The sequence below is a fragment of the Saxophila tyrrhenica genome, assembly GCF_035928015.1.
Source record: "Saxophila tyrrhenica strain CCFEE 5935 chromosome Unknown scaffold_20, whole genome shotgun sequence".
Lineage (NCBI taxonomy): Eukaryota > Fungi > Ascomycota > Dothideomycetes > Mycosphaerellales > Extremaceae > Saxophila > Saxophila tyrrhenica.
Window position 1 is genome coordinate 45,349 of NW_027041752.1, and position 27,187 is coordinate 72,535.

Below are 27,187 nucleotides of genomic sequence, written 5' to 3' on the forward strand. Positions count from 1 at the left end.
GATGGCAGAAATGAAACATCAAGGCATGCGTGGCACCGCGAATGTGCCGGCGCGTTGAGAAACTCGTCAAGCTCATCAGATGGTGACGCCTTGTCATGTCAAAGCAATATGCCTAGCGCCGTAGAGAACTTGATGTGTCGCGACGATCTCCCTGTCAGCCTCCGATCGTAGCGTAGCCACGAAAGCTTGGTTGGATCGCTAGCGCTCTGCCTTATCGACCTCGTTTGATGTGACATGTCGACGTCTTCCTACCTGTATGCATCCCCGCCGACTTCGCTGGCAGTCGTGTGCGACGGGAGATGGCGGCGATGTGATGCCATAGGCCCGAGCTTGTCGCTACTGGAGAAGAGCTTGAACTGCTGCCGACGCTTCCGCTGCATGGGATGGTGTTGGCGTAATGGTGAGACTCCGGCAGCGTCGGCAGAGGGGGAGTCAGAGCGAGCAGCGTAGGTCAACGGCAATCTCGACAATTTCAGAAAAGCAACGCGGTCTGATCGACGTCATTCCCTACTGTCTTCAACGTCACGCGATAGCGCTGGCTTCCGCGGTGGCATTCCCTATCAATACCTTTCATTTCCCACCTTACTTCCCATTCCTGCTTCTCTTCCACCATCCATCGCGCCGGATTGAGCACCGACAAGACAGCGACAAGCATCCATCGCCAAGCAGATTCACTCCAGCATCACTATCGTCAAGATGCCCAATCGCGCGCTGCAGGTCAACAGTGAGTACCGCATACTATAGCACACGGCGGGAGTAGGACTGACGGGAGTACAGCCAACACGCAAAACGGCAAGCATGTCGACATCGCCATCACCACCCATGGCTCCGACTGGTACTGGGCCGTCACGGCCGTCATGACCTGCGCGACAATGGCGTTCATGGGCCTCGCCTTGACCAAACCTCGCCAGCACCGCATCTTCCACTACATCACCGCCTCCGTGACCCTTGTGGCCTCGGTCGCCTACTTCTCCATGGCCAGCAACTTGGGCTGGACGCCGATTGACGTCGAGTTCATGCGCAACGGCGACGGCGTGGGAGGCACGAACCGCGAGATCTTCTACGTCCGCTACATCGACTGGTACATATTTTCGATCCTCTTGGCTCTCGCGATCAGCAGCTAACAGCGACGTTTTAGGTTCATCACCACCCCCCTCCTCCTCATGGACCTCATGCTCACAGCCGGCATGCCCTGGCCCACGACCCTCTTCGTCATCCTCATCGACGAATTCATGATCGTGACCGGCCTCGTCGGCGCCCTCGTCAAGTCCTCCTACAAATGGGGCTACTTCACCTTCGGCTGCGCGGCACTCGTCTACATCGTCTACCAGCTTGCCTGGGACGCGCGCAAGCACGCCAACGCTCTCGGCCACAACATCGGGCGTACCTTCCTGTACTGCGGGTCTTTGACCGCGTTCCTGTGGATCCTGTACCCGATTGCTTGGGGTGTGTGCGAGGGCGGCAATGTGATTGCGCCGGATTCTGAGGCGGTGTTCTACGGTATCTTAGACTTGCTTGCGAAGCCGGTGTTCGGCGCCATTCTGATCTGGGGCCACCGTAACATCGACCCGGCGTCGTTGGGTCTGAGGCTGGTGGATTACACTGGTGATGACCATGCTGTAAGTCTTTATCCCCTCCACGAAACGCAAGGGACGCAATGCTGACAATACATTAGGTCAACGGCCACGAGAAGAACCCAGCCAACGGCACCAACGGTCACCCCACCGACGCCACCAACGGCCACACCAACCAGGAGACCTCTGTCTAAAACCGCTCAATCAGACAATTTAGACGTCTCGGGATGGAGGAGATGGAGAAGGAACGTCGTCGTATGGCGTTCAACCAGCTGGGAGAAGGGAAGGAAATGCTCGTTCATGCGTTGCTTTGAGATACCACTTTTGTGACTTTTGCGGGTCATGGAACAGAACAGATATTCAGGGTGTATGATAAGATCGGTCGTTTAACGGATACTAATACCATGAGCTCATGTCGCTACTCAATCACACGTCTTGAGTTCCGCATCCGTCGATCGATCAATGGTGCTCGTCTTCGTGTTGATGCCATTTCGGCATGCGTACCACCGGGAAACTTATATCCTCAACCAATCGATTACACGTCGCGGCAGGCTCTGCTACAGGGTAGCTGTGAGCAAAAGAACTGTCATGCTTGCGCTCGGCACGACCCACCGTGACCTCTGAGCACAATCACAGAGCACACTCAAAGGAGGCAGCAATAACGGGTATCAATCATCATTCAAAGCACGACATAACCTCATAGCCTCATAAACCTCTCCCCCTCCTCCCCATCATCCACCACACCCACACAGCACCACCCGCCTCACCCACCCCCAGCCGCCTCTCCTCTCCTCAAACCTCCCCTTCCCGCCCCTGATCTCGGTTGCTTTGACCCTCTTCGGCCCCAGCCCAAACTTCCTCCGCAGCGGTGCCGCTTCATCGTCCTCCTCCTCCTCCTCGAAGAAACAGGCGGGATACTGCGGCCCCAACAGACCGCCGAAACTCGTCCTTGGCCCTGGCGTTGTTGAAGCGATGAGAGGGCTCGTGATCGTGTCCTCTGACCATCTACTCTGGGATGTTGGGGTCGAGGAATTCGAGCCGTTGGAGTGTGGGTTCGTCGAGCCGGAGAGGGTGCGTAGCTGGATGCGCTGGGTGGAGGTGCAGCTGTCTTTGCGGCTGCGGATGGAAGAGGTCGAGATGGACTCTTTGCGGGGCCGGTAGGCGGGGTGGATTTGGGTTGGGGTGGAAGGCGAGGTCGGTTGGAGTTCGCGGCCGGACGGGAAGAGTTTGTAGGTTGCTTTGGGGTCGGAGGGGGGTTGGGGTTGCGATGGAGGCGTTGTTGCGGTGGTGGTAGTACTTCGACTTTGATGTGGAGTAGGACGGTCGGCGCCGGGGCGGGTGTCTTGGGATGGCACTGGAGCTTGCTTGGGTTGTGTTGCTGGTAGGCAAGGAGAAGCTGGCTTGGCTGAGGCTACGAGGCCGAAGTCGAACTCGTTGATCGCTGGCCCGAGCACGGGTGTCTCAATCCTAGGTGGTGGTGGGAAGGTCGGACTGTGCAGTGGCGAAGGCTCGTGCATGTAGTAATCAAGAATCCCATAGGACATCGCGGACTGGCGAGTACTGCATCCCGATGTCAATCTCGGGGTCGGCACCCTCTTCTTGAAGCATTCCTGCTGAAGCGGGCCCCGACGAGGCCATATGTTGGGCACAGCAACGTCGACGATCTCTGGGATGGGAGGAGTCTCGCATCGGTCTTCACTCGTCCTCCCCGTGAATGGCACAGCCTTCAGAAGCGGCGACGGTTCTCCGGGCGCGATGTTGATCGGAGCAGGCCGTGTCCTTGGAGGAGTCTTCGCAAACAGTGCATGTTCATCCCGTGGCTCTCGGATACTCCTCGTCTGGATCCTTGTCTGCGGCGACGACTTCCAATCCTCAAACCGCGCAGTCCTTGTGGCCATTGCGCTTTGATAATACGAAAACAGTAATGAAAGTGGCGATACAAAGAATGTTTTTGCGCATTACGCAAAGGCATGCGACCTACCTCTATATGCCCCTCTGGGCGCGACGTGAGGGGCGGAATGCAGAGACTGCTGGAGCTGTCAACACGAGAGGAGTTTCTCCAGATTCCCAGAAGGGCGAAATGTCTTGCATTGTCGAGCCGTAAGGGTCCCACGCTTGTCTGCTCTCGAGGAGGATGGTGAAGCAAGGGGCTCATGCTGGAGCGTTGAGGCTTGAAGAAGGCGTAAACAAACGGCGTTGACTGACGAAGGGACGTACTCGAGACAGACGTTAGAGCAGCATGCTTCTGTGCCTCATTGTAGCTGTAGTTGCAAGATGCGTAGTCAATGAGCTCGTGGAGGACCGAGTGTGATCGTACGTCAAGCCGGTTTCGTTGAGCAAAGGCATGGTGAGGGAGGAAAGGGAGAAGCTGCCGACTCAGCAAGGCGAGCAGTCTCAGAAACGTCTCGGGGTTGACGTTTAGCCCGTTGAGCCGATGCTCTGCCACAAGGCTTCGGTGATGAATCTGCAGATGGGGAGGATGAAGGAAAGATGTCCAAGTGAGGTCAAGAGAACCCAAAGGTGGGAGACGTGCCAAGGCCTTCGATGGAAAGTGCGACTTCATCGGGCAGGATCACTGCTTCATCGAATATACCATCACATCGTCCGGAGCAATGGAGCAGCCGAGTCATCACTCGCATCTTCAGCCCCGTCGACACGAGCCTGGCTGAAGACACCCACCGCCTGCGCACCTGCAAGTCGTCGCACACCCAAAACAAAGCTGCAGAAAGCCATAACACTCTACAGGTGTAGGGACGCCTATGGTCAAAGAAGCCATCTTGCCTAACGACGCCACCATGGAATACTTCGACAACAACCCGCGGCCGCCGAGTCTCGATGTCCACAGCGAAACGGCTCGCACATTCATCGAGCAACACGCATCCCAGGGCCGCCGCGTCGCTCTTGTGACATCCGGCGGCACCACCGTCCCCTTGGAAAACCAAACCGTCCGCTTCATCGACAACTTTTCCGCCGGCACCCGTGGCGCCACCAGCGCAGAGTATTTCCTCGAATCCGGATACGCAGTCATCTTCCTCCACCGGCAATTCTCCCTCCTACCCTACGCTCGCCACTACTCGCACAGCACGAACTGCTTCCTGGACTACATGACCTTCAGTTCCTCCGGCGGCGTGGTGATTGGAGACGAGTACCAGCACCAAATGGGCGACGTGCTGGCCAAGTACAAGAACGCCAAGCAGGAGAATACGCTCCTGCTTCTTCCCTTTACGACAGTAAATGAGTATCTCTGGCATCTGCGCGACCTGGCGATGTCGATGCAGCCGCTCGGACCCAACAGCCTCTTTTACCTCGCCGCAGCTGTATCCGACTTCTTCGTCCCCGCTGATCGCATGGTTGAGCACAAGATCCAGTCGTCGGAAGAATTCAACAGCCTGCACAAACCAGGGGAAGCTGGCGGCGCTGAACCACCCGCCGCGCACATGGAAGGGAAGAAACTCGTCATCGACCTGGATCCTGTCCCGAAGTTCCTGAAGCTGCTGGTCGACCGCTGGGCGCCGCGCAGCATGATCATCTCGTTCAAACTCGAGACGGATCCCTCGATGCTGGCGGACAAAGCACGGTATGCGCTGAAGAAGTACTCGCACCACCTCGTCATCGGGAATTTGCTCGCCACGCGCAAGTACGAGGTCCTGCTCGTGTCTGCCGGTGGAGAAAAATGGCTGCGTCTGCCGGAGAACCGACGGAGTAGAAGTGTGACGAAACTTCAGGATGGGGTGGATGGGGGTGACCACGAGGTCATAGAGATTGAGGCGTGGATCGTGCCGGAGATTGAGAAGTTGCATACGCAGATGATTGAGAAGGGGGATCCGAGGATACGGGATGGGGCGTAGATGGTAGGTAGAGAATGCGAGGCTGGTCCTTGATGTAATGCTCATCATCTCTGAAAATGATACAAAGATGAGACGCTCCCTGTGTGACCAGAAGTTCTTGCGGGGCTCAATCCACTGGCGGAAGGTCGCTGATCAATGCTGAGCTTCGTAGGACAGTTCAGAGGTTGTCAAGAGAAGAGTTGTTGAGCGACGTTAGATTGGTCTCATTCACCACATGCACGAGCAATCTACAGTATAACCTTCCACCCAGCCGTAACATGTCTAATCCTCCTCCCAAACACCACAACCGGCACAACAGTAACCAACAGCACCAGCACATATATCCCAGCCTGCGTGCCAAAAGCATCCTTGTACCCAGCCTCGGTCACCCACGGCACTACGCCGTAGAGGAAGCCAAAGGCGACAATGTTCTGCAAGTCGTTAGTGTGAGAGCGACTCTCAGGGAGAAGGAGGGTTAGGCATACCTTGAGGCCGTTGACGAGCTCGAGGGCATCGGCGTTGACTGGGAGATAGCAGTCTGTGGAGCATGGTCAGTACTGCTGGCGTCCAACCTTTCTCGGCAGTGCAGACGACTTACCGCTAACGTAGGTCATCGTCGCCACAGGCACGAACGTGAGGCCCACGGAGACCATGCCGTTGCCGAAGAAGCTGGCCGAGAGTCAGACACAGACAACCTCAACAGCGACTGTTTGGCGGTCACTCACAGCGCAGTCCAATTCAACTCCTCCGCAACCCCATACCCGAAAGCCAAACACCCAGCCGGCACAATCAGCGCCGGGATCACGACCAAATGCAACCTACACTCCGGCTGGAACACCCCTCCATTCTGCTTGCTCCTCCAGTCCGAATACCGATCCACAACCCAACCGCCCAGCCAGGCTCCGATCACGTTCCCGATCAAGCCGGTAATATTGATCAGGCCATTGATACTCGGTTTCCAGTTGTACGGCGGTGCTTGGAGAACGAAGGGGTTGAGGATGTTGATCGCGACCACCCAGGCGAGGGAGACTGCGAAGCCCAAGAAGGAAAGGATGACAGCTGGGTATACGATCAGTGGGAGGGGGCGGATGAAGAGCTTGAGGAGGCTCGTCTCCTTCGGGACGCCGGACCAGAGGGAGAGTTCTTGCTTCCAGGTCTTTTTTGGAAGTTGTTCCTGCGTTTCCGAGGGACTGCTAAGACCACTGGCTGTCGTGGCGTGAGCTTTCTCAGAGTTCCAACCAGCGGATGCTGCAATCTCGATGTCTGATGAGCCCTCGAACGCTCTGCCAGGTCCTTCCACTTCTCGAACGCCAGTGCGGTAGTACCGTGTCTCTGGACAGAACAGCACGACCACCAGGAAATTCACGAACGTAAGACCAAACGCTATCCATTTGTGTACTCGCCACGTCGTGCCCGTGATGATGAAGCCACAAATCAGAGGCCCGATGGTATTGCCTCCATTAATCGAGTTGATGTAGAAGCTCATCATATTCCCACGCTCGTGCAGGAAGTACAGATCATTGACCGTCGCCACCGCAACCGCTTCAGTGGCTGATCCAGCAAAAGCGGCGATGATGTTACTCCACAGCAGCGAGGTAAACGTATCCGTCACGGCGCCCCAGAGGTAGCAGAGACTCAGCAGCAGCGAGGAGACGACGAAGATTGGTCGTTTGCCGAAATAGTTCGCTAATGGGACCCAGAAGAAGTTGAAAGCTCCGAGAACGAGGATAGGCCATAGGAGGAGGGCGCTGGTCTCGGTCTGAGTCTTGTTGAACTCGATGCTCAGGCCATAGAATGCTGGCGCGAGGCCGCCGATTGCATAATTCGTCAGAAACGTGAAGGCACAGACGCTGCCGAAGCAGACGTGCTTCTTCCAGCGTGGCCACCGGAGAGGGTCATTGGGATCGTGAGGGTTCGGCGTTGGATGGAGAATCAGATGGCCGTCTTCGGTGACTGCATGTAGTTGGACAGTGCCCTCCGTGCTGTCCAGATCGCGAAGGGAATGCATCCTGTGGCGGTCAAGATCCGCCCGTGGTGTTGACGACCCAAGTCTCGAACCAAGCGCCGTCTTCTCGCGTACTCAATGATGAGATTGTTTGGATGGCTGTTGACATGGTACTGGAGAAGACACAAGAAGACAGCAGTCAACGAAACCTACCTGTGGGTCAGGGAGCATATATTAATACCTCGCAGCTATACCATCCCGAAGGCATGGCCCGACCTACTTTGGGTTTGTCATAGCCACGGTGAGGGGCCACGCTAGAGCAATGGACGATATTGGTGCAGCCCTCTATTCGCATGGCGCCGATTTCGATTGCGGTCTTCGGAAGTAGAAGACGCCACGCGAGAAGGCGTCGACGTGGGCTCGGAGTGCGGAGTGCCGGTTCGTCCTTTGGGGTCGAATGCACGTGTGCCTGAGGCTAACATACAATTTGCTGGATTTGGCAGGTACGACGTCGAGATTCTCCAGAAATCACATCTCACCAACGACACCATGAGCGACTCAGAGAGCGACAAGACTGGCGTGCCTCTGGTTGAGAACCTGTCCGATTCACCGCAACCGAAGGCCAACACCAAGCGGAAGCGCGACAACGAGGAGAAGCAATCAGCGAAGCGCCGGAGGTTGAAGAAGCCAAAGGATGTCGATGAGCGTGCGCTGGATGCGGAGCTGGGAGTGAATCATGCGATCGCGCATATGGACAGTCAGTTGCTGGCGGATCATGTTGCGCAGCGCACGCAGAGGTTCAGGCCGGATTTGAGCTTGGTGGAGAAGGATGAGTTTCACGTTCCTGGTATACCATATGCATGCGCCGCCTGGCAGGGACATTGCTGACTCCTCAATAGCGGCGGCGATTGTAGACACAACCCACTGGGAGAAGCCGCGGATCAAAGATACTCTCCCCGACTACCTCCAACGCTACGCGAAGTCAAGACGCAAGAAGAAGGGACAAACGCTGTCAGATGCGCCGGAAGCGAAAGGTCATCCCCATACAATTGTCGTCGCTGGGTCCGGTCTGAGAGCGGTGGAGTTGATCCGAAGCCTGCGCAAGTTCCAGACAAAGGAGGCGTTCGTGGCGAAGCTCTTTGCAAAGCACATCAAGCTGAAGGAGGCGGTGGAGACGCTGAGCAAGACGAGCGTAAATATTGGGGTGGGGACGCCGCAGAGGATCATGGATTTGTTAGACAATGGTGAGGCTGCTCCATGGTGAAGGAGACGATTTAAGCTAATGATGGCGCAGGCGCATTGTCTTCAGCAGACCTCGAACGGATCATAATCGATGCTTCGTTCATTGACCAGAAGAAGCGCGGCATTCTCGACATGAAGGAGACGCAGGTGCCGCTTGTGCGGCTACTCACTCGTTCCGAACTGAAGAAGCGGTACGGCGATGCTGGGAGTAAGATCGAGCTGCTGTTCTACTGATGACATGGCTGGGAGGTCTGCAAGGGCGAAGATAAGGATGCCCCTGCTGGCTATCATGAAGTTGTGGACTTGGGGCGACGGCTTCCACGTTGTTCAACGGAGGCCAAAAATCAGAGCAGGTGAAGAGCCACTCTGCAGACACTACAGTGTAGGTCAACTATGTTCTTGTGCTGTCAACATGTTATTGATTCGTCTCCTTTAATATGCCCCGACCCTTTATGCCCCGACCCTTTATGCCCCGACCCTTTATGCACCACCAAGAGATTTGACCAAAGAACGGTATGACGAGCCACAGCATGTCCCGGGAGCCCTCAGCCGGCTGAACTTCGGGCTGTTTTGTAGGTATTGTATTGCACTTCTCATAACTTCACCTTCAATAAGAACAACCAGCTCTGGCAAAGCTTGTTTTCTCCCTTGCAAATCTCGCAGAATCTCGTGTCTCGGATAAAGCCCACCGAGTGAGTTGGTTAGCAATGATACAGTCCCATCTTGTTTGGCGTAAGTGGCTGTGGAGTTAACCAGTGGTCAAAGTGGCACTTGACTACAAGGTTTCTTTTTTGCTCATGTTTCAATCACCATGAATTTACAGTCTTGGTGTTGTTCGGGCGGTAGTTCGAGTCGCTCCTTCCTCATTTGGAGAAAGTTCGGCAACCGTGCCGGGGATCACACGTCCTACGCTTCAACAGCTCGGACTGTTCTACAACTCCACTTCATACCACCACACTCCACCGACTCGACAAGACGGCCTGCATCCTTCTTTTGTATTCGTAGCGGCCACTATCGACCAATGCGACTCGCCTGAAACGACTTCGCGAACACACTCGTTCATCATGTCGGCCAGGATCTTTGTCGGGGCCGTCCTTTTGGTCCTGTTCCATGTCGTCGGAGCTCAGACTGTGACCGGTAAGTCTGCTGAACTGCCGAGTCATTTTGATCTCAATTGACCGACGTCTCAGAAGACTGCGGCAGGGGGTGCTGGCTGGGAGCCGCCGAGGAGAGCGCAAGCCGAGACAACAGAGGCACTTCGATCTGGACTTCCAGCGGCCATTTCAGTCAAGATGCGAGCAGACCTGGCACCGGTACCCGGCCGCTCGCTCACAACGATCAGCACCATCTCCGCGTCGCAGCTGAGCAAGACACTTTGAGCACGACTCAACTGGAGCTCACGACCACAACCACCATGATGAACAGCCATCCGGTGCCTGCCAACCAAGATGCAGGACGCAAGTCAAACGGTGATGGAGAGATGGCCACGATGCACGGCACTGTGGCTTTCTGCGGACTTCCAGGCCAGTCGTGCCCTTCAAGACCCGTCGACGAGCGCGCTTCCACTCGTTACCCGCCTCCCTCAAAAACAACTAGTTCCACACCAGCCAAAGAGCAAAGGAAGCTCCCAACTTCCACCGGCTTCGAGACCGCTGGACCTGGTGTTTCCGTAAGAGGCTGGTCGCTGTCCAAGCAGAAAAGAGGTGAATTCAACGGTCTTTTGGCAGCTAGACAAGCTGTCGCCGCGACTTCGGATGCCATACAGGCAGCAGCCACGACAATCATGACTGCAGCAGGAGCGGTGGGGTTCTGTGGGCCGGCGGGTATGTTCTGCCAGTATCCAGCGCCTGCGACTGCTGCCGGACTGGAGGCTGATATCAAAGTGGTGATCACGGCAACCTGGACTGTCCCTCGGTCGACGTCGAGCAGTTCTGGTCAGCCGCCAGCGGGATTCACTACCACCTCATCTACGGTGCAGTGGACCCACTCAACCATGTTCACCCTCCCTCCACCGTACGGTAATGGACCAAGCGCTCCGGGGGACACGAGCGGTACGCAGTCAGGAACGCGCGAGCTAGGAAAGCTTGCCATGGTCGTGGCTGTGCTGCTCGCAACGGCCATGGCGATCATCTTTTTCTGACGCTCGGCCTTTGCGGTGGGTGATGTATAGCGATATGGATTTTGCGCATGGCTCAGCACGATACAGAGAAGGAGGTAGGCTGAGGGGCGCCAGATGTGTACAACAGGGGTGTGTACATTAATTGCTCTAGCTTCGACTTCATCAGATACCCGGTCAACCGGCTTTCGGTGTTCACAGTTCTATCTTTCGAAAGATACACCGAACGAATCAACGCTTCCAATCTGCATTCTCGCATTCGCCTCAATGTCTGAACTCCATGATTACAGATCAGGTCAGATCATTAAACCGAACACCGAAACGTCCCCACCGCCTTCGCTTCTCCAGCCCCTCCGCAATCCCCGCAGTATCCCCAGCTCCAATTTATCCCGTCTTCATCTGCCTATCGCTACACCCGCCCCACGAGTCATGCTCTTTATCACTCCCAGTCGACGAATCTCATCTCGCATAGCACGTGGGTCGCGCATATAGCCAAGATGGCCAAGTCTAGGCGGCCGGTGGGCGTTCCCTTGTTGCTGCAAGCTTCGGTGTTTGGCGTCTTATCTTGTCTTGCGTTCGGTGCTTCTTCCTCGAAGTGCCGGCATGATGATGCGGGTATCTTATAAGAGCATGGTGGTTCAAGCGCGGGCGGTAAGTTGGGGTTTTTGTCTTGTTTCCGCTTCCTCAACTTCTTCTCTCGTCCGTGACCTGGGTGCGCAGTGTCTTTTTCACCATGGCGACCAACGAGAAAGAACAATCTCACATCGTGCCTCTCAAGGACGTCGAGGCTCACCAGCTCGAACATGGGCATACCACCACGGATGCAATCAAGGACGAGTCGTCGAGCGAAGAACTCCACACGGTCGATAAAGGCTATACCGACGACGATGTCCTCGTCGAACTACCCGCCGCCGAAGGACAACGGATTCTGAGAAAAGTCGACTACCGTCTCGTCCCCTTGCTCGCCTTGCTGTACCTCGTCGCCTTCATCGATCGCAGTAATATCGGCAATGCAAAAATTGCTGGTCTGGAAGATGCGATCAATATCGACGGTCTGCGGTACAACACGGTGGTGACGATGTTCTTTATCCCGTATGCGCTGTTTGAGGTGCCTTCGAACATTGTGTTGAAGCTGTGGAGGCCTTCTCGTGAGTACCAGACATTCCACCGGCTCACTACGATTTGCAGCTGATGATCTGGAATAGTCTGGATCGCCATCCTCATGTTCTCGTGGGGCCTGGTGATGACTTTGATGGGCATTGTGAGCAGTTACGAAGGTCTGCTGGCAGCTCGTTTCTTCCTGGGCGTTGCAGAGGTACACTCTACCTCAAGATCCTGCTTCTCGCCACCCGGTTGACCTTCTCTGCAGTCCGGCTTCTTCCCCGCCGCAGTTTTCCTACTCACGATATGGTACAAACGATACGAAGTCCAGAAGCGCATGGCAGTCTTCTACACCGCCGCGTCGCTCTCTGGCGCCTTCTCGGGTCTGCTGGCCTACGGTATCGAGCAGATGGACGGAGTCCGCGGCCTCGGCGGCTGGCAGTAAGCTCATATCTGGAGCCCTGGAGCCTCTCACCCCAACGTATCGACCGCTGACACTTCTGCTTCAGGTGGATCTTCATCCTCGAAGGGCTGGTGCCCGTGGCCATGAGTTTGTTCATCTGGAAGCTCCTTCCTGACAACCCGGAGACGGCGAGCTTCCTGACCAAGCATGAGAAGGAGTACATCATCAATCGGCTCGCGCTGGAGACCGGCTCCGGACGGGGAAGAGTTACGAACAGCGACAAGATCGGCATGCGCCACGTCCTCGCAGCTCTAAAGGAATACAAGATCTGGGGAGCCTGGGTCATGTTCTGGGCCAACACAATCGGTGTCTATGGGTATGTCATTCTCCCTCTGTCTCGCAAGTCCATCCACTGACACGTGACCAGCTTCACCGCCACTGCACCAACCGTCATCCTAGGTCTGGGTTACGAAAGCACGACGGCCCAGCTTTTGACGATCCCAATATACGTCTTCGCAATGATCATGGTGATCATCTTCGCCTTTTGGTCTGAGAAAGTCCAGCAGCGGACTCCATTCATCATGGCCGGCTATGCTATCGCAGCTTGTGGTTTCATCGCCCAGCTCTCCATCCCACAGACTCGACTTCCGGGCCTCACGTATGGCTTCCTGTTCCCGGTAGCGGCAGGACTCTATTGCCCCTTCATCCAGGTGATTTTTCCATGGGCAAAACCCTACCGTGTCTGAGACATTTGCTGACCCTTTTGCCCTTCTGTTTGCAGATCGTCACATTGATCGGAAACAACCTCGCCCCCTCCTCAAAGCGGGCGGTGGGCATGGCACTGCTCATCTCGGTCGGGAACTTGGGCGGTATCGCTGGGAGCAACATCTACATTGCCAGCCAGGCACCCAAGTACCCGACTGGTTTTGGCACCGGGCTTGGGATCTCGGTTGCGGCCATCATAATGGCGTTTTTCCTGCGGAAAGCTTTTGACCGGGAGAACAAGAAGAGGCTGGCCATGATTGAGAGTGAAGGAGAAGATGCGATTAGAGCGAGGTACAGTGAACAAGAGTTGTTGGATATGGGGGACTTATCCCCATTCTTTATCTATACTCTGTAGATTGTCCTCGTGCCAAGGACTTGAGATGGAACGATCAGTACGAGACAGACTCCTACCTCAACACTTCTGTTCTCCTTCCTTCTCACTCGTACGATTCTTCTGTAACCGCGTCAGGCGTGGTGTGACCTAGCATATCCACGAGGTCTTCGTGATTCGATCATCCTTTGGCTGTTGGCTCGGGACAGCTCGTGCTGCTAATGCAACTAGAGCAGCTCTTGACCCTTGATGCATGTGATCAGCCGGAAACATGTCCATGCTCGTGTCACGATCCGTTGCGTACTGCAGACGGGACGAAGACATGAGTTGAAATCGCTGATACAAGACTAACTTCAGTTATCTTGAGCATGGCAGTGCCTGCGAGCGAACAGTGCGAGCGACGTTCCAGACCCATGACGCCTGTCTTGGCCCCATCGCGACTGATCAGACGTCGGGCGGAGCATGGATAAGCAGTCAAGAACGCCGCGCCAACTGACTGACCGCTGTACGCCTCTAATCATCCACCTGACCCTCCTTTACGATCCATCCTACACCATGCGGACTGCCATCACTTGCGCTGGCGTGGGGGTGAGCAAGGCATAAGACTCCATCCTTCCAACCACACCTCATCCGCAGCCTACCGCATGATCTTGGGAGGATATGTGCTTCTGACGTGGTATACCTTTGCTATCCGCGCTGCTATGTCTTCTTGAGACCTTCAATAGATTCTTTGTTGCTATCTACGCGTATCTACACTACATTTCACGCCTTTGTACCACCTAGAACGGCATAGAACGACGGCATATACTACGATTTAGCAGCATGTCTCAGCCCGAGCAAGATGACCATATCAGAGTCGCGGAGGAGCCTCCTCCGCCCGAGAGCGCTGCAGCGAGGGACTGGCGAGGGAAGAGACGGGTGGACTGGAAGGCCATGCTGGGCAATAGGAAGAACAACAGTGGGCAGCCCAGCAACAGGACGTCCATGTCGGACTTCGAGCAACAAGTCGAGAAGAGGCCGATGAAATGGAGCATGGGCATGTTGAACGACCCGGAGACAGAGGAAGTGCCGGGTTCCATCCTGCTGCTGTCCAAGGTGTCCGAGTACAACGAGCCGCTGGGTCTTCGGAATGCACCAGCAAGGACGTCAGCCTCGTCTCTTCCCTCGCCGTACCCACCAAGCCAGCGGAGTTCGATCAGCAGGAGACGGCCACCCGTGCCGGAGAAGAAGCGGACACCAGACGGGAAGTTCATTCTCGAGCCTCAGCCGGATGACTCCTTGAACGACCCACTGAACTGGAAGATGTGGCGCCGAGACCTGGCTTTGCTATCTTTGGGCTTCTACTGTATGGTCGGTGGAGGTATGACGCCCATTCTCGCGGCCGGCTTCACCGAGGTATCGCACGAGTACGACGTATCGGTCCCTCAGGTCGCGCTTACGACTGGCTTATACATGATGGGCATGGGTCTTGGAAGTGCCTTGTTGAGTCCTACGGCTATCTTGTACGGAAAGCGTCCAGTCTACCTGGTAGCAGCCACCTTCTTCTTGGTGACCTGCATCTGGTGCTCTGAGTCACCGAGCTTTGCTAGTCTGGTGGTGGCTCGTATATTCCAAGGCCTGGCGGTCTCCTCAGTCGAGTGCTTGCCCTCAGCAACAGTTGCAGAGATCTTTTTCCTTCACGAGAAAGCCTACCGCTTGGGCATCTACACTCTCCTTCTCCTCGGCGGCAAGAACTTGGTTCCTCTGGTCAGCGCCGCGATCATTCAGAGCTTGGGCTGGCGATGGGTTTTCCGGATCGTGGCCATGATCATCGGATTCTGCTTGATCCTACTATTCTTCTTCGTGCCCGAGACCTTTTGGGATAGAACGCCGAGGCCACACAAGCACACTGTACGACGCTTTCCGAGTTTGACGATGTTCAGGACTGGCTCTGTTTCACATTCCCCGACTGCGGTGAGGCGGCCTAGTAGGGCGTTTTCGGCGAGCGAGAAGGTGGATGGGCTTGAGGAGTCGCACACGAAAGCTTCGGAGCGACATGCTCACTTCCAGGCCGAGAGCGATGAAGAAGTTGTGATGCAGGAGAAACCGGCTTTCACTGATGCCGCTCAGGGCGATGCGGGTGCTGGGAAGGCGAGCGAGCCCGACGCTGAGGACGAAAAAGCACGGCAGCCTGCAGGCCTAGAGGCAACGCAGAATGCTGAGGCTGGATCTGGCCTCCGACTTTCCATTCCAACAGCTGCGCATAGATCTCAGGTTACCAGCAACGATAACTTCGTCTCGAACGAAACCTCATCTGCAGCCCATGAACCCGCGGCTATGGACGCCTTGTCTCAGACCCCAACAGAGCAGGACGTCGAGCAACAGCGGCAGAGCAAAGTCAACCCATACACCGACACACGCAGAGTCCAACCTCCGACGACATTCGTTCAATCACTACGGCCCTGGAACGGCCGTCTCCGCAAAGACAGCTGGTTCCGCGTCGCAATGCGTCCCTTCATCCTCTTCTGCTACCCGTCCATCCTCTGGAGCACGCTCGTCTACTCCCTCTCCGTCGGCTGGCTGATTGTGCTCTCCGAAAGCGTCAGCACCATCTACGAGAACCGCGACTCCTACAACTTTACCTCCCTACAAACCGGTCTCGTCTACATCTCTCCCTTCGTAGGCGGTGTACTGGGTACAGCAGTCGCAGGCAAAGTGTCCGACGTCATCGTTCGCTACCTCGCTCGTCGCAATGGAGGCATCTATGAACCTGAGTTCCGGCTGTGTATGGCTGTTCCCATCGCTCTCACCACCACGATCGGCCTCATGGGCTACGGCTGGTCAGCCGCCGAACGAGATCTCTGGATTGTACCGACCATTTTCTTCGGGCTGATCTCCTTTGGCTGCTCGCTGGGCAGCACGACCGCCATTACCTTCGCCGTCGACTCGTATCGTCAGTACGCCGGCGAAGCGCTCGTGACGCTCAACTTCAGCAAGAACATCTTCCATGGACTCGTCTTCTCGCTGTTCTTCAACCGCTGGTTGGACGCGGAGGGGAGCAAGAACACTTTCCTGGCGATTGGCGGGATCCAGATGGCGTGTTTGTTAAGCACGATTCCGATGTATATCTACGGCAAGAGGGCGAGGATGTGGACTGTGAGGAGGAACATGATGGAGAGGTGGTGAGAACGGGTTCTTCAGGTGGTGTTTTGGGACTTAGCGTGGAGTTAACGGAGTCGGATGGATATATGACAGATCTTTGGACGATATACTAATTACATATCAACACTGCTCACTAGCATAGTAGCATCCAAATACAAGCAGACCGCTCTCAATGCCGTCACCTCCGAACATCGAGCCATATAAGTCCGAACGATCCAGCAACCGATCATCTCATCTCCAGCAGGCGATCCCTCAAAACGGCCAGAGCGGGATTTATCGGCAAATTGAAATTATGCCAGGCCCACGTTATCCTCGAGGATGTAAGAGGTTATACTCTACCGCCAGGCGCTTCTGATGATCGGTGATCCGATTGTCGGCAAACAGGAAACCGAAGCCATCGTTACTCAAGGCTGTCTTCGGCACTCGTGGTTGCCATTCTGTCTGGTTCTTCACAGCGGCCCTTTGCTCCGCAACCCGCCTGTCGTAGTCTTCCTTTATTCGGGTGGCTACGCGGAGCAGGTATCTGCACCAAAGATGCGATGATCAGTAAAAGCTAGCTCCACAAAAGCGAGGTCAACAACTGCATGTTGGTATGACATACACGAACAGGTTCCTCAACAGCCTCGGAGAGGACGCAAGGCCCGGCAGCTTCTCCTGGCCCTGCAAGTCCGTATCAGACGCCAGATACCCCAAAGCACCTTCCACCTGCTTGCAGAGCCTGTCCTCCTCCGGTCCATCATTGAAGTCCGACCTCCACTCGCCTACCTCATCACCAACACGGAAGGATACCAGCTCCAAAGTCCTCCCCTTCCTCGTCTGCTGGACCCTAACCTGCATCCCGGAAGAATACGGCCCAACCGTGATAGTAAAATCCCTGACATGCTGCAGATTGAAAACCCCGAGCCTCTGGATCCAGTCGAACGCGGTAGGTGCCGAGCCATCCGACCCAAAAACCTCGTGGTCAGTGATGCGGCCGCCGATCCTGATCTCGTGGAGGCGGAAGGGAACGGGGATGGTCTCGGAGCGGAGTTGGTGGTTCACGCGGGTGTGGGCGGGCTGGACGCAGGAGCGGAGGTCGCGGTGGGGGGCGATGAAGTTGGAGGTGCGGGTGGCGAGGACGAGGGCGTAGATATGGTCGCGGAGTTCGGCGGGGAGGGAGAAGAGGTCGGCCATGGTGATGGGGTGAGGGTGGAGGAGATGATGGGGCAAGGGGATGTTATGCGGTGTGGGTGTGATGAGCTGATGCGCGTCGCTATATGAAAGTGCACATTGATTTTGTAAGGCTTCGATTACCATGAAATCTACTGGACTAGGCCGAAGGGCGAGCCGTGGGAATGGCAAAGGCTGAAGCAATGGGATGAACAAGAATGGTAATCAGGGTGGGTCAGTTAATGTTTCGAAGTCTCAAACAATGCTTACATCCGCAATATACGTCTTATGCTGAAGGTGTCATATCTGTACCGCACTCAAGCTGTCTGTTCACGCCCGCATGCTCTCCATGAACTACTGTGAGCGCTTCAATCACGTCACCATCCAGAAACAAGCCTTCCTACTGAACAGTCCTGAAACCCCATCTCAGTATTTTCCAAGCGCTGATGTTATCGATCCTGTATTTTGTCCACTGCGTCTGTCCCGCGCCAATCTTTCGTCCACATGCGAAGAGAATGAAGAGCACCGAGCACGACCATCAACACCCTTCCCTTTGTACACCCCTCATACACAACGAACAACCTGAAACAAGTCCTCTTCGCTCACACCAGCTTGAGGACAATGACGGGAAAGTCTTTGCTGCTTACCTTATGCACGTCGTCGCGAACAGACAGTCTACTCGAGTACGCCATACTTCACAGCAAGGCGCACCTCCTCGCGTGTGACGCGGCGGTCGTCGAACAGGAACTCGATGCCATCAGTGTCCAGCATACTTCCCGTTGCCGGTGGCGCCGGGGTGCCCCTTGACTGCTCTACACGCACGGCGACGCGCACAAGGTAGCTATCAGACTGATCAGCGCAAACGTCAAGGTAGCAGTCGTGAACAGATGATTGTATCAAGGCAGCGTGTGACTTACACGTAAAGATTCCTGAAGTGCTGGACTGAGCCGAACAGGCCAGGGGCCTTTGGCTGTTTGTCTCTATCCACAGCAGGCGCCATGAAGTCGCGCGCCTCTTGCATCTGCTGTTGCATACGTGCTTGATCAGCGGCCGACAAGAAAAACACGACGAGCGTCGAGTTGAGCTTCGTGCCGCCGTCCCTTTGCGTAACTCTGCAGATAAAGCCGCGATTGAGGCGAGTGTGGAACCAGATGGACTCAAACCGACTGAGAAGGCTTGGACCCAGCTTCTCTAGGACTTTGATGATAGCCTGATTGCGGCCGAAGACGTCGCACTGAGAGTGGATGCGGATGAAGAGCTCGCTGTTGGCGTAGAACATTGGCAAAGTTTCAGCGCGCACCTGTTTGTTGACTTGGGTGAGGGCCGGTTGGATGCCCTGGACCCTGTGAGCTGTGAGGTTAGATGTCTTGAACTCCTGGACCGGGTAATCTGCGAGTACGTAGCCGTAGATTTCGTTGCGCACTTCGGCAGGAAGTTCAACTAGGTTGTGTCTTGTGACTCCTTCCATGTTCTCCACAGGCGGAGACGGGTGCGCGGTGCCTGGCGCAGTTGTTGGCTTGAAGCTCATGATGGTGGCGTCTGTTTAGGGCGCGCAAAACTGGACAAGTAATGCTGCGGTCCCGAGGACGAAGGTGCGGCAGCGCAAAGTCGTTGGTCGCCTTGATGGTTGCAGCGCTTCTGTGGGACGGAGGTGGCGTTATGGTGGATGGCAAAGGCTCGTTGTCGTTGTAGAGGGGTATGCAGAGAGAAGCAACGGTTACGCGAGTGGTACGTCGAGACCTATAAGCAAGGTAGGTGAAGAATATAGCAAGTCAATTCACGGTATAAAAGAAAGCCATGGGTGCCTTAGCGCCTCGCTGCTGGCCGGGGTCCGCCACCCTCCTCCTCGGCCGTCACCAACAGACCGCCACACCTCAATATCGCCATCTCTGACTTCTTTAATAGCCTCACAGAGCACCAGATGGCGGTCGAAACGGATCTCTTCCGAAGGAGAAGAAAAGCGAGGGGAGGGAGAAGAGAAGGAAGCCATCACCCCTTGCCTCGCTGCATTCCTACCTATACATGCTGATCACAGTCGTTACCTCCACCACGGTACGTCGACTTTTGAGCAGGACCAGGGACCGTACCAAGTCAGTCGTCCGGAATCATAGTCGGGTCATCAAGAATGAAGGGCTTGCCTTTCATGCCATCTCAACCACGCGTCGACAGAGCCGGAGGGTCCGCAAGGTAGAAGATGGACAAGCAAAGGTGGATTCGCTGCCGCGCTGTGGTCTCGAGGCCTGTCAAGATGGACTGTAGGCGGTCTGGCAACAATGCCCTCCAGAGGATGGAGCACCGTCGCCGGGCTTGGAGCCGCGATGATTTCACGCGTCGAACCAGGTCAGCAGATATCCAAGCCACCAGCCATCGAGGCATACACCGGGCGAAGAGGCGCCATCAGTGACTGCACAGCGTGGAAGAGATGGATGGCATGATTAGAGATGAAGTCGAGAGCCAGAGCTCTTGCTCCTGTCGAAGGTTGGCACCACTTCCCTCGGAGAATGGTCTCCGTCGAGACATTGGCAAGATTTGCCGGCCTTCGACCTTCCTTCGAATTAGGACTCCTCTCATCTCAGCAACCATGCCTGGCTGCCAGGGAGCTGCTGGTGCGACGAGATGATAGGCGACAGCATCGCAATCAGGCACGTTCTGCTGGTGGGACAACGCTGCATCGATGGCACAGAGGTAAATATATCCAGAACAGCTGGTACAGAGCAGGCCCAGACAACAGCAGTATACCTGTCATGGCGTAAAAAGATGCTGGTGGCTGCAACGATTGGAGATGGCGTAGTTTGCTCTACGAGAACGCGTTCTCTGGAAGACAAGCTACCGTCCTGGGACGATCCGAGCAGACGTCTGGTGCTTTTGAGAACGCCTATCATCCCGTCTCAGATATCGAACGTGCAAAAGCAAAGCTACTTCGGCTGGAGAGCTCCCTGGAACTGCAACATCACGACATCCGGCCTCATAGGCAAATAATACTGGAAATGCCACCATTCCAGGCATATTGTCCCTGGAAGTCTGCCGTCATCCTGAAAGCCAGCACAGTCACGTGCCTCGGTGGAGGCAGCTGGGTGTTTTGGCTCGTAACAGAGACCCCAGCCCTGCCAGCCCACCACTGTCGGGAGCAGATAAACGGACCTGCGGAATGCTCAGAGGCCAGGTGGTTGTGCAGCGGTTCCATGGATAACCACCAGGAACTTGCTTCGAGCATGGCATGCCGTCCGGTCCCTTGCGCACCGTGGCTCAACTTGTTGCTGTTCATCTCTACCTGCTGGCAAGCAGCTTGAGTACTGTGGGCTCGTACAGAGCTTATTGGGAACCAAGGTATGCAGACCGGAAATTGTGAGGCTGCGCCCCTCCTTAGACGTCCAGCCATATGAGCTCGGACTGCTTACCTGCCGTCAAGGGCCGCCTGGTGTTCAGCAGCTGAGCCAGCCTTGATGTACAGAGTCTTAGGCTGGCCTGCAGCTGCGAGCCTGCACCTGCACCGTGTGAATGGAGAGCCGACCTGGCACCAGTTTCGCCGCCATGAAGTCTCGTGGCTGCTCCGCAGACGGAGAAGCAACAGCTCATCCAGCTTGTCCTCTCTAGTCGCCCATGGTCTTTCCGCAGCTGCATTGTCCACGGCTGCATTTGGTGTCTTTCTCGCGGTGGCGGAAGTGGCAGGCTTCCCAGAGTGGCCTTCATTCAACGGCCCCCACGCCACTCAGGCTATTCCGCTGAGACCCTACCCCATGTTGTCACGCCTGTGGCTCCTCCTCCTTGTCTTCCTAGGCTGCTGTTCGCATCGCCGAAGCCTTCCGCTCTCTTGCCCATACCGCTGCTGCTCACAGGGCTGCCCGCTGGCTTGTACGGGGTGGTCTGGGGAGCGCGGAAGTGGCGCCGGCCGCGGACCAGGCCCGGTCATCTCGCAATGGCTGTGGCGCCGCTCGGATCTTTCTGGTCATGCTCTCTGGTGTGGCCTTGGGCATCTTGGTCCTTGTTCCGCGTATCTCTTGTTCGGCGAGGTGGCGAAGTGGCCATTCGGGCTTCTGCTTGCCATCTTTTATAGCGTTCATGCGGCTGACGGTAGTGGATCATGGTAGGTTCATATCGACGCGAGCTTGTAGGAGTAGGGGGTAGGTAATGAGGTGTTGAGTGAGTCGGCGCTGGCGCGAGAAGAGGTTCTTGACGTGGGCTGGAGCTGAGTATCTGAGGATGAGGTTGAAGAATTATGGTATGAACACGACTTTCACTATCGTGCAGCTAAGACACACTACGATTACGCTGATTTTCCAGCAAGCAATGTTCTCTCGAGCAAACAATGCGAACAGCAACCTTCGACGCGACACAGCTCATCAGCGAGCAAGCAAACGGCCCCTTCCACCGTCAATCTCCAGCGACCAAAAAACGCACAATATCCCCGACAGTGAGTCCACGACATCCATGTAAATCACAACAAATTCGACATCTAATCACTCATGAGAGCTAGCGATATCGACTTTTAAGCATGCGAGGCTTGCGAGCGAGCCGACCATTCCACGCGCAGGGGACGCTCCATCCAGATGTTGGTGCCGAACAGCATCGCCGTGTAAGCATCGCAGATGTCCTGGACGGCTGTCAGCATGCTACGAAGAAGAAAAGTGAGTGAAGAGTGAGCTCACCATGTACTGCACGATGGCGTACGGCTTGTTCGCCGCCTTGCGAAAGACCCCGACGACGCAGGCCCCGAATTGCTTAAACTCGAACGAGATCGCCTGGTACAGCATCCCGTCCGACCAGTGGGCTGGCAGGCTGTTCAGGAGTCAGCATCAGAAACCAAAGTCAGTGAGGGAGAGGACGTCACTTACTTGCCGACGAACAAGCACATCTGCGGCGGGAAGATCATCTGCGCGGCACGGAGCTTGATGTTGGCCGTCTTGACGTTTGGCTGGCCGTAGGTGACGCAGCTTGGGCCGAGAGCGCGGATTCTGCCAGCGAGGCTGCGCAGGTGCTTGGGCTTCTTCGGCGCTTGAGGGGTGTCAGCGTGCTTGGGGGCTGGCGACGTAGTGCGTGGCGAGGTGGCCATGTCGCTGCCGATGGCGCTGTCGACCGGGCCATCGAGACCGTCGTCGGAGCCGCAGGGGGTGAAGATGCCGCCCGTGGTCGTGCTGGTGGCGGTGGATGGTGCTGGGTCGCTGGCGGAGCGGACGTGACCAGGGCCGCGCTTGACGGGGGTGGAGGGGATCTCGATGGTGAGAGAAGGCATTGTGCTTGTGGTGTTGATGATGATGATGGCGATGGATGAGTGATGTGGTATAGCAATGAGGAGCTAACACAAGGAGGGCAGATGGTGGTAGATGAGATGGTTTGCTTGTCGGAGAAGAAGAAAGGATGAAGGAAGAGTGAGAGCAGAGTGAAGCGTGCGCGTGGCGGGACCGGCGGGCAGGCATCCGTGCCGGATTAAAGTTGCGGGAGCTGAAGTGAAGTCGCATGAGGAAGGAGCCACGGGCTTAGCAGCTGCACATGTGAATGTCTTTTATGTGATGGTATTTGGGAATTGTACGCTATACTGACTATGATGAGTCTCTCCGAATGCTCGCAACGATGCTGCTTCTCCCACAGGCAATCCTGCCTTCTTGAGTCTTCCAGCACACTTTCGCGGCCCGGCCAGCACATCAGTTCGCCTCTTTTGCAATACCTAACCGCAGTTCATGAAGCCGCTCAACACACCCTCGCACCGCCCCTGCGCGCGGGACTTCGTTCATCCAGCGCACATCTGTCCCCCTTTTCCACCCCTCCGCCACCCTCTCACAACACCCTGGTCACAACATCTAAACCCGTCGCGCTTGGCGACCAGTTACCAGTTCCAGCAGATACCATATTCCTCACTGCCATCCCTGTCCTCCGTACCCTCCAAGCTGCGCCTCGACCTGCGTGAGATGTTGTCCAGAACCTTCCTGAAGTACTGCCTTCCCTTCGCCGAGCACTCCCAGATCGCTTCGTGGCGGAGATTGTGGCACTCTTTGGCTTCCATCGTGACGATCTTCTCCAGCAGAGCTGCCTGGCTGGTGAGAGAGACCGTTCCGTCTTGTCCAGAGGTGGTGCGAGCGAGGCATTTGGCTAGACCTTCGCAGCAGTCTCCGTCGCAGCACTCTCCGTCGCAGCAGTCGCCGTCGCTCGCTGGGCAGTGATTGAGCCTGGACACGATACGGCCCAAGATGGAGCAGCGGTGGCCGCATTCCGAGCATCTGCGGTTCCCGAAGGTCTTTGGCTCAGGAGCAGCAGTGACGGTAACGGATGACCCTGTTGTCGAAGAGTGGATCATGCTGTCAGAGGCACGGCGCGACAGTGCCGGTGAATTGTGCTTCGAATGAAGCTTCATCTCCTTCAAGCTCTCGCACGGGCTGTGACCGAAGGCAGTGTCTGCATGTGCAATCGCGTCGAACAGGGAGCCCGGGCGTGGCGGCTGATGATTGTTCTCAGGGGCGGAGATGGGAGCCGTGGTTGGCAGTAGCGGCTGTTCGTCGGCGTTCAGGGACGAAGAGATATTGCGGCGGCGCAACAGATTGAACAGGCAAGACATGGTGTCGGTCGGGTGATTAGATGTTGATGTCGAGTTGATTTTGATGCTGGTTTGATCGGTGGCTGGAGATGACGGTTGTTGGTGACGATGATGATCGAGTTGATTGATGGAGGTATGATGCTGATGATGGTTGCAATGTTGGAAATCAACTGGTCGAGATGTCCCAAAACCATCGGGTGGCATCGATGCCTTTTATGTATTTCAGATCTCAGAGGTTGTCAATTAAGTTCTTGTGGCTCTGGTAAGCCATATCGAAAGCTTGCATAATTGGCTGCTTTACCACGTGGCCGTTCATGGGAGTTCTCCTGTACCTGAAGTTGTTAGCATGGCATGTCCGAAAAAAGGGCTATCTTTGTTTAGTTGCATGCTCACGGGGAGAAACTCTCATGCCACTTGCTCGGTGGAAGGGGAAAGACAAGGCGCAAAAGTGTTCAATGGTTGTCTTGGCACACAATCAAGACGACGGAGAAGCTACACCATCTTTTTCAACGTCGCCGTGCCCAATATCCTCTTTCGCAATTATATCCACTCCCTCGATGCCACCCAACAGCCGCACCATCTCCTGCACAAACACATGCCCCGCCTGCTGCACTCCAACCTCTTCCACCCCCTGCGCCTGCAGAGTGGTGGTCTTCTTCCCCTCCAGCCCACATGCCACGATCTTGTCGAACCATCGTAGATCCGTAGCCACGTTCAACCCGATACCATGACTGCTGATATTCCGTCTCATATGCACGCCTAGCGCACATATCTTGTGTAGCTCATCCGTCCATACACCTGGGTTTTCTGTTCGCTGAGTCTTGACCCCGGAGTTCGCACAGGTGGCTATCACCGCCTCCTCAAGCAGGTTCACATAGCATCGCGCAGTCAGACCATGTCGTTTCAAGTCGAGTATTGGATATGCGACAAGTTGTCCCGGCCCATGGAAAGTAGTCTGCCCGCCTCGCAAGGCTTCTGCGAATTTTGCACCACGTCCAAGCCCCTTGATTGGTTTCTCCAGATACTCGATCTGCTCTTTCGAGACGTGACCGACCTCTCGCCGACCGCAGGTATAGATAGGATGCGGTTCGAAAGTTATGATGGTGGGTTTAGGTGCTGGGACAGTGGCCGGGCTGGCTTTGTGGGCGAGAAAGGCGGTTACAACGTGCGACTGGAGGTTTCCGGCGTGCTTGTAGGATGATGGGTCTGGTAGCGGCAGGTGACGAAGACGCATAGTCTGGTCACCGGTGCAGATAGATGAGATGAGGTCGTTGTCGATCTTCACATGTTCGCGAACTAGAACTAGCGGGCCGAGGTGGCATGAGACATCTGCAGGCACCCGCTGGACTGGCATCCAGCCCATCTCGATCATCTCTTGCCTGACATTTGCCGTATTGTTCAATTCGACGGCCAACATGGCGACAGCAAGGCGAGACCGCGACAGGCCAAAGCATGCTCCCACATCACTCTACAATCCCAACAAGAGGGTGCTGCTCCAGTACGACTCGGATGAGGAAGGCGACTTGCAGAACACGGAACTGTTCGCACCACTCGAGGACAACGCCGCAGCCGACTACACCATCCCGGAATACCCTGACTCCGAAGGCGAGGAGGGTGTGCAAAAACCGTCGCTCGAGTCCGGCAAGCAGCACAGTGGCAATGGCGAAGCAAAAGCCCCAGAGCCCGCCACCCCAGCGAACGTGGATGACGATGAAGACGGACCCAGGTCAGAGGCTCCCGAATCCACCTGGGTCTACAGCGGTAAGGCGAAAAACCAATCGACCGGCCAATGGCCGGCGCTGGGCTCGGTGGCGTACGCATGGGAGGACCAGGAGGAACCGGAGGACTTTGAGAGTGACGAGGACGAGGCAATGGCGTATCTACGAGGCGTGAGGTGAGTAGCGTAATTACTCCAGCTCCTGTACCTCGTGGGCGCCTAAGAATCGTCCGGAAGATCAGGCTAACAGTCGCGATGCAGATCTGAGCGGCGAACTATGCCTGAAATCCTAAGAGCATCTCGACCTACGTCTGACGAAGACATCTACAACAGCGGCAGAGGCGATCACCGCGGTGTGCTAGACGACGGTGCGTACTATGCCCGCGTCAGTCTTGCGCCATCGCTAGCAGACTCCGCCCAGGGAACCATCGACCCGCAAGAAGCTTTCACCAGAGCCCTCAAACGGCGGTTCTACTCACATCGCCAGCAACTTCTCCTCCACCCAAGCGCAGAAGCTGTAGCCGCACTGCACGATCGTCATCCCATCTCCTTCCCGCAAGCCAACAACAAGGCGTACGCAGACTGGCATCGCCTCCTTCGAGGTACGCCACCACAGCTAGCACAGATGCAATCACTGGAGCAGTCTATCGTCTTCAGACTCCTGGAGCTGCTACAGAAGCACTTCCTCAAACGCGAAAAAGAGATCAATTCCACGACATCTGCATGGATTTGGGCTTTACTCGCACGCCTGGACGATGTGGGTACGATGGACAACGATCAAGTCTGGATTTTGAGAGACTTTGGGAAGAAAGCTGTGCTTGTGCAGCTGTCTTTCGACAATCCGATGGCAGCTGAGACGCTTGAGCGGGAGTCTGCTGTCGAAGACGACTCTGGTGTGATCCTGAACGAAACAGCCACGGGTTTAGACAGCGGCGCCCCCAACAGTGCCGAGATCAAACTGGATGAAGACGCTGTGGACTCAAAGGCCGTCGGACCTGAGACTAAGGTGCGTGAGAACACACTCGCGACACTTGACATGATTCTTGTCGTCGTAGGTGAGATCTTCGGTCAACGAGACCTCCTTGAGTTTCGAACACCATGGTCGAAAGCAGATGACGGCCGCGACGATGTTCACGAAGGAGCGTCTGCAGTATCCGCCTGAAGTCGCTTCGGAGCGGCAGTGAAGCTCACATGGCAGAGCGTGCTCTGGAGCTTCCAGCTCCGCACCAAGAAGCTAAGCAGCGGGCAAATCGAGGCGAGCTTCAATGCAGTTCCTGCATCGGCCAACGTCACCTCTTCGGCAAAGAGATGTATAGCTGTAAAACACTTGTAGGATCAGAAGTAGGTTGA

General features: G+C 55.9%; 15 protein-coding genes across 15 annotated transcripts; 8 read left to right on the forward strand and 7 right to left on the reverse strand.

Moving 5' to 3' along the window:
• Positions 1 to 696: 696 nt before the first annotated feature.
• Positions 697 to 1,124, forward strand: LTR77_009911 (uncharacterized protein; the record flags this gene model as incomplete). Its single annotated transcript, XM_064807137.1, has 2 exons — positions 697 to 724; positions 778 to 1,124. The coding sequence occupies 2 exons, from the start codon at positions 697 to 699 to the stop codon at positions 1,122 to 1,124; spliced, it is 375 nt and encodes a 124-aa protein (XP_064654510.1).
• A 39-nt stretch (positions 1,125 to 1,163) lies between these two features.
• Positions 1,164 to 1,768, forward strand: LTR77_009912 (uncharacterized protein; the record flags this gene model as incomplete). The annotated part of the gene is made up of 2 exons (XM_064807138.1): positions 1,164 to 1,619; positions 1,676 to 1,768. 2 exons carry the CDS (start codon positions 1,164 to 1,166, stop codon positions 1,766 to 1,768), a joined length of 549 nt encoding a protein of 182 aa, XP_064654511.1.
• Positions 1,769 to 2,305: 537 nt separating this feature from the next.
• Positions 2,306 to 3,472, reverse strand: LTR77_009913 (uncharacterized protein; the record flags this gene model as incomplete). The annotated part of the gene is made up of 1 exon (XM_064807139.1): positions 2,306 to 3,472. The coding sequence occupies one exon, from the start codon at positions 3,470 to 3,472 to the stop codon at positions 2,306 to 2,308; it is 1,167 nt and encodes a 388-aa protein (XP_064654512.1).
• An 897-nt stretch (positions 3,473 to 4,369) lies between these two features.
• On the forward strand, positions 4,370 to 5,422 carry CAB2 (Phosphopantothenate--cysteine ligase cab2; the record flags this gene model as incomplete). The annotated part of the gene is made up of 1 exon (XM_064807140.1): positions 4,370 to 5,422. The coding sequence occupies one exon, from the start codon at positions 4,370 to 4,372 to the stop codon at positions 5,420 to 5,422; it is 1,053 nt and encodes a 350-aa protein (XP_064654513.1).
• Positions 5,423 to 5,649: 227 nt separating this feature from the next.
• Positions 5,650 to 7,409, reverse strand: LTR77_009915 (uncharacterized protein; the record flags this gene model as incomplete). Its single annotated transcript, XM_064807141.1, has 4 exons — positions 5,650 to 5,832; positions 5,887 to 5,939; positions 6,000 to 6,070; positions 6,127 to 7,409. 4 exons carry the CDS (start codon positions 7,407 to 7,409, stop codon positions 5,650 to 5,652), a joined length of 1,590 nt encoding a protein of 529 aa, XP_064654514.1.
• A 486-nt stretch (positions 7,410 to 7,895) lies between these two features.
• cms1 lies at positions 7,896 to 8,822 on the forward strand (the record flags this gene model as incomplete). Its single annotated transcript, XM_064807142.1, has 3 exons — positions 7,896 to 8,193; positions 8,246 to 8,590; positions 8,641 to 8,822. 3 exons carry the CDS (start codon positions 7,896 to 7,898, stop codon positions 8,820 to 8,822), a joined length of 825 nt encoding a protein of 274 aa, XP_064654515.1.
• Positions 8,823 to 9,652: 830 nt separating this feature from the next.
• On the forward strand, positions 9,653 to 10,728 carry LTR77_009917 (uncharacterized protein; the record flags this gene model as incomplete). The annotated part of the gene is made up of 2 exons (XM_064807143.1): positions 9,653 to 9,725; positions 9,779 to 10,728. 2 exons carry the CDS (start codon positions 9,653 to 9,655, stop codon positions 10,726 to 10,728), a joined length of 1,023 nt encoding a protein of 340 aa, XP_064654516.1.
• A 709-nt stretch (positions 10,729 to 11,437) lies between these two features.
• Positions 11,438 to 13,328, forward strand: LTR77_009918 (uncharacterized protein; the record flags this gene model as incomplete). The annotated part of the gene is made up of 6 exons (XM_064807144.1): positions 11,438 to 11,852; positions 11,910 to 12,019; positions 12,074 to 12,246; positions 12,315 to 12,584; positions 12,636 to 12,918; positions 12,990 to 13,328. The coding sequence occupies 6 exons, from the start codon at positions 11,438 to 11,440 to the stop codon at positions 13,326 to 13,328; spliced, it is 1,590 nt and encodes a 529-aa protein (XP_064654517.1).
• Positions 13,329 to 14,126: 798 nt separating this feature from the next.
• Positions 14,127 to 16,469, forward strand: LTR77_009919 (uncharacterized protein; the record flags this gene model as incomplete). The annotated part of the gene is made up of 1 exon (XM_064807145.1): positions 14,127 to 16,469. The coding sequence occupies one exon, from the start codon at positions 14,127 to 14,129 to the stop codon at positions 16,467 to 16,469; it is 2,343 nt and encodes a 780-aa protein (XP_064654518.1).
• A 282-nt stretch (positions 16,470 to 16,751) lies between these two features.
• Positions 16,752 to 17,618, reverse strand: LTR77_009920 (uncharacterized protein; the record flags this gene model as incomplete). Its single annotated transcript, XM_064807146.1, has 2 exons — positions 16,752 to 16,968; positions 17,047 to 17,618. 2 exons carry the CDS (start codon positions 17,616 to 17,618, stop codon positions 16,752 to 16,754), a joined length of 789 nt encoding a protein of 262 aa, XP_064654519.1.
• A 651-nt stretch (positions 17,619 to 18,269) lies between these two features.
• Positions 18,270 to 19,122, reverse strand: LTR77_009921 (uncharacterized protein; the record flags this gene model as incomplete). The annotated part of the gene is made up of 2 exons (XM_064807147.1): positions 18,270 to 18,435; positions 18,512 to 19,122. 2 exons carry the CDS (start codon positions 19,120 to 19,122, stop codon positions 18,270 to 18,272), a joined length of 777 nt encoding a protein of 258 aa, XP_064654520.1.
• A 2,958-nt stretch (positions 19,123 to 22,080) lies between these two features.
• On the reverse strand, positions 22,081 to 22,824 carry LTR77_009922 (uncharacterized protein; the record flags this gene model as incomplete). Its single annotated transcript, XM_064807148.1, has 3 exons — positions 22,081 to 22,185; positions 22,241 to 22,370; positions 22,427 to 22,824. The coding sequence occupies 3 exons, from the start codon at positions 22,822 to 22,824 to the stop codon at positions 22,081 to 22,083; spliced, it is 633 nt and encodes a 210-aa protein (XP_064654521.1).
• A 591-nt stretch (positions 22,825 to 23,415) lies between these two features.
• Positions 23,416 to 24,141, reverse strand: LTR77_009923 (uncharacterized protein; the record flags this gene model as incomplete). Its single annotated transcript, XM_064807149.1, has 1 exon — positions 23,416 to 24,141. The coding sequence occupies one exon, from the start codon at positions 24,139 to 24,141 to the stop codon at positions 23,416 to 23,418; it is 726 nt and encodes a 241-aa protein (XP_064654522.1).
• A 454-nt stretch (positions 24,142 to 24,595) lies between these two features.
• Positions 24,596 to 25,483, reverse strand: LTR77_009924 (uncharacterized protein; the record flags this gene model as incomplete). Its single annotated transcript, XM_064807150.1, has 1 exon — positions 24,596 to 25,483. One exon carries the CDS (start codon positions 25,481 to 25,483, stop codon positions 24,596 to 24,598), a length of 888 nt encoding a protein of 295 aa, XP_064654523.1.
• Positions 25,484 to 25,535: 52 nt separating this feature from the next.
• LTR77_009925 (uncharacterized protein) lies at positions 25,536 to 27,021 on the forward strand (the record flags this gene model as incomplete). Its single annotated transcript, XM_064807151.1, has 3 exons — positions 25,536 to 26,014; positions 26,099 to 26,843; positions 26,893 to 27,021. The coding sequence occupies 3 exons, from the start codon at positions 25,536 to 25,538 to the stop codon at positions 27,019 to 27,021; spliced, it is 1,353 nt and encodes a 450-aa protein (XP_064654524.1).
• Positions 27,022 to 27,187: the final 166 nt, after the last annotated feature.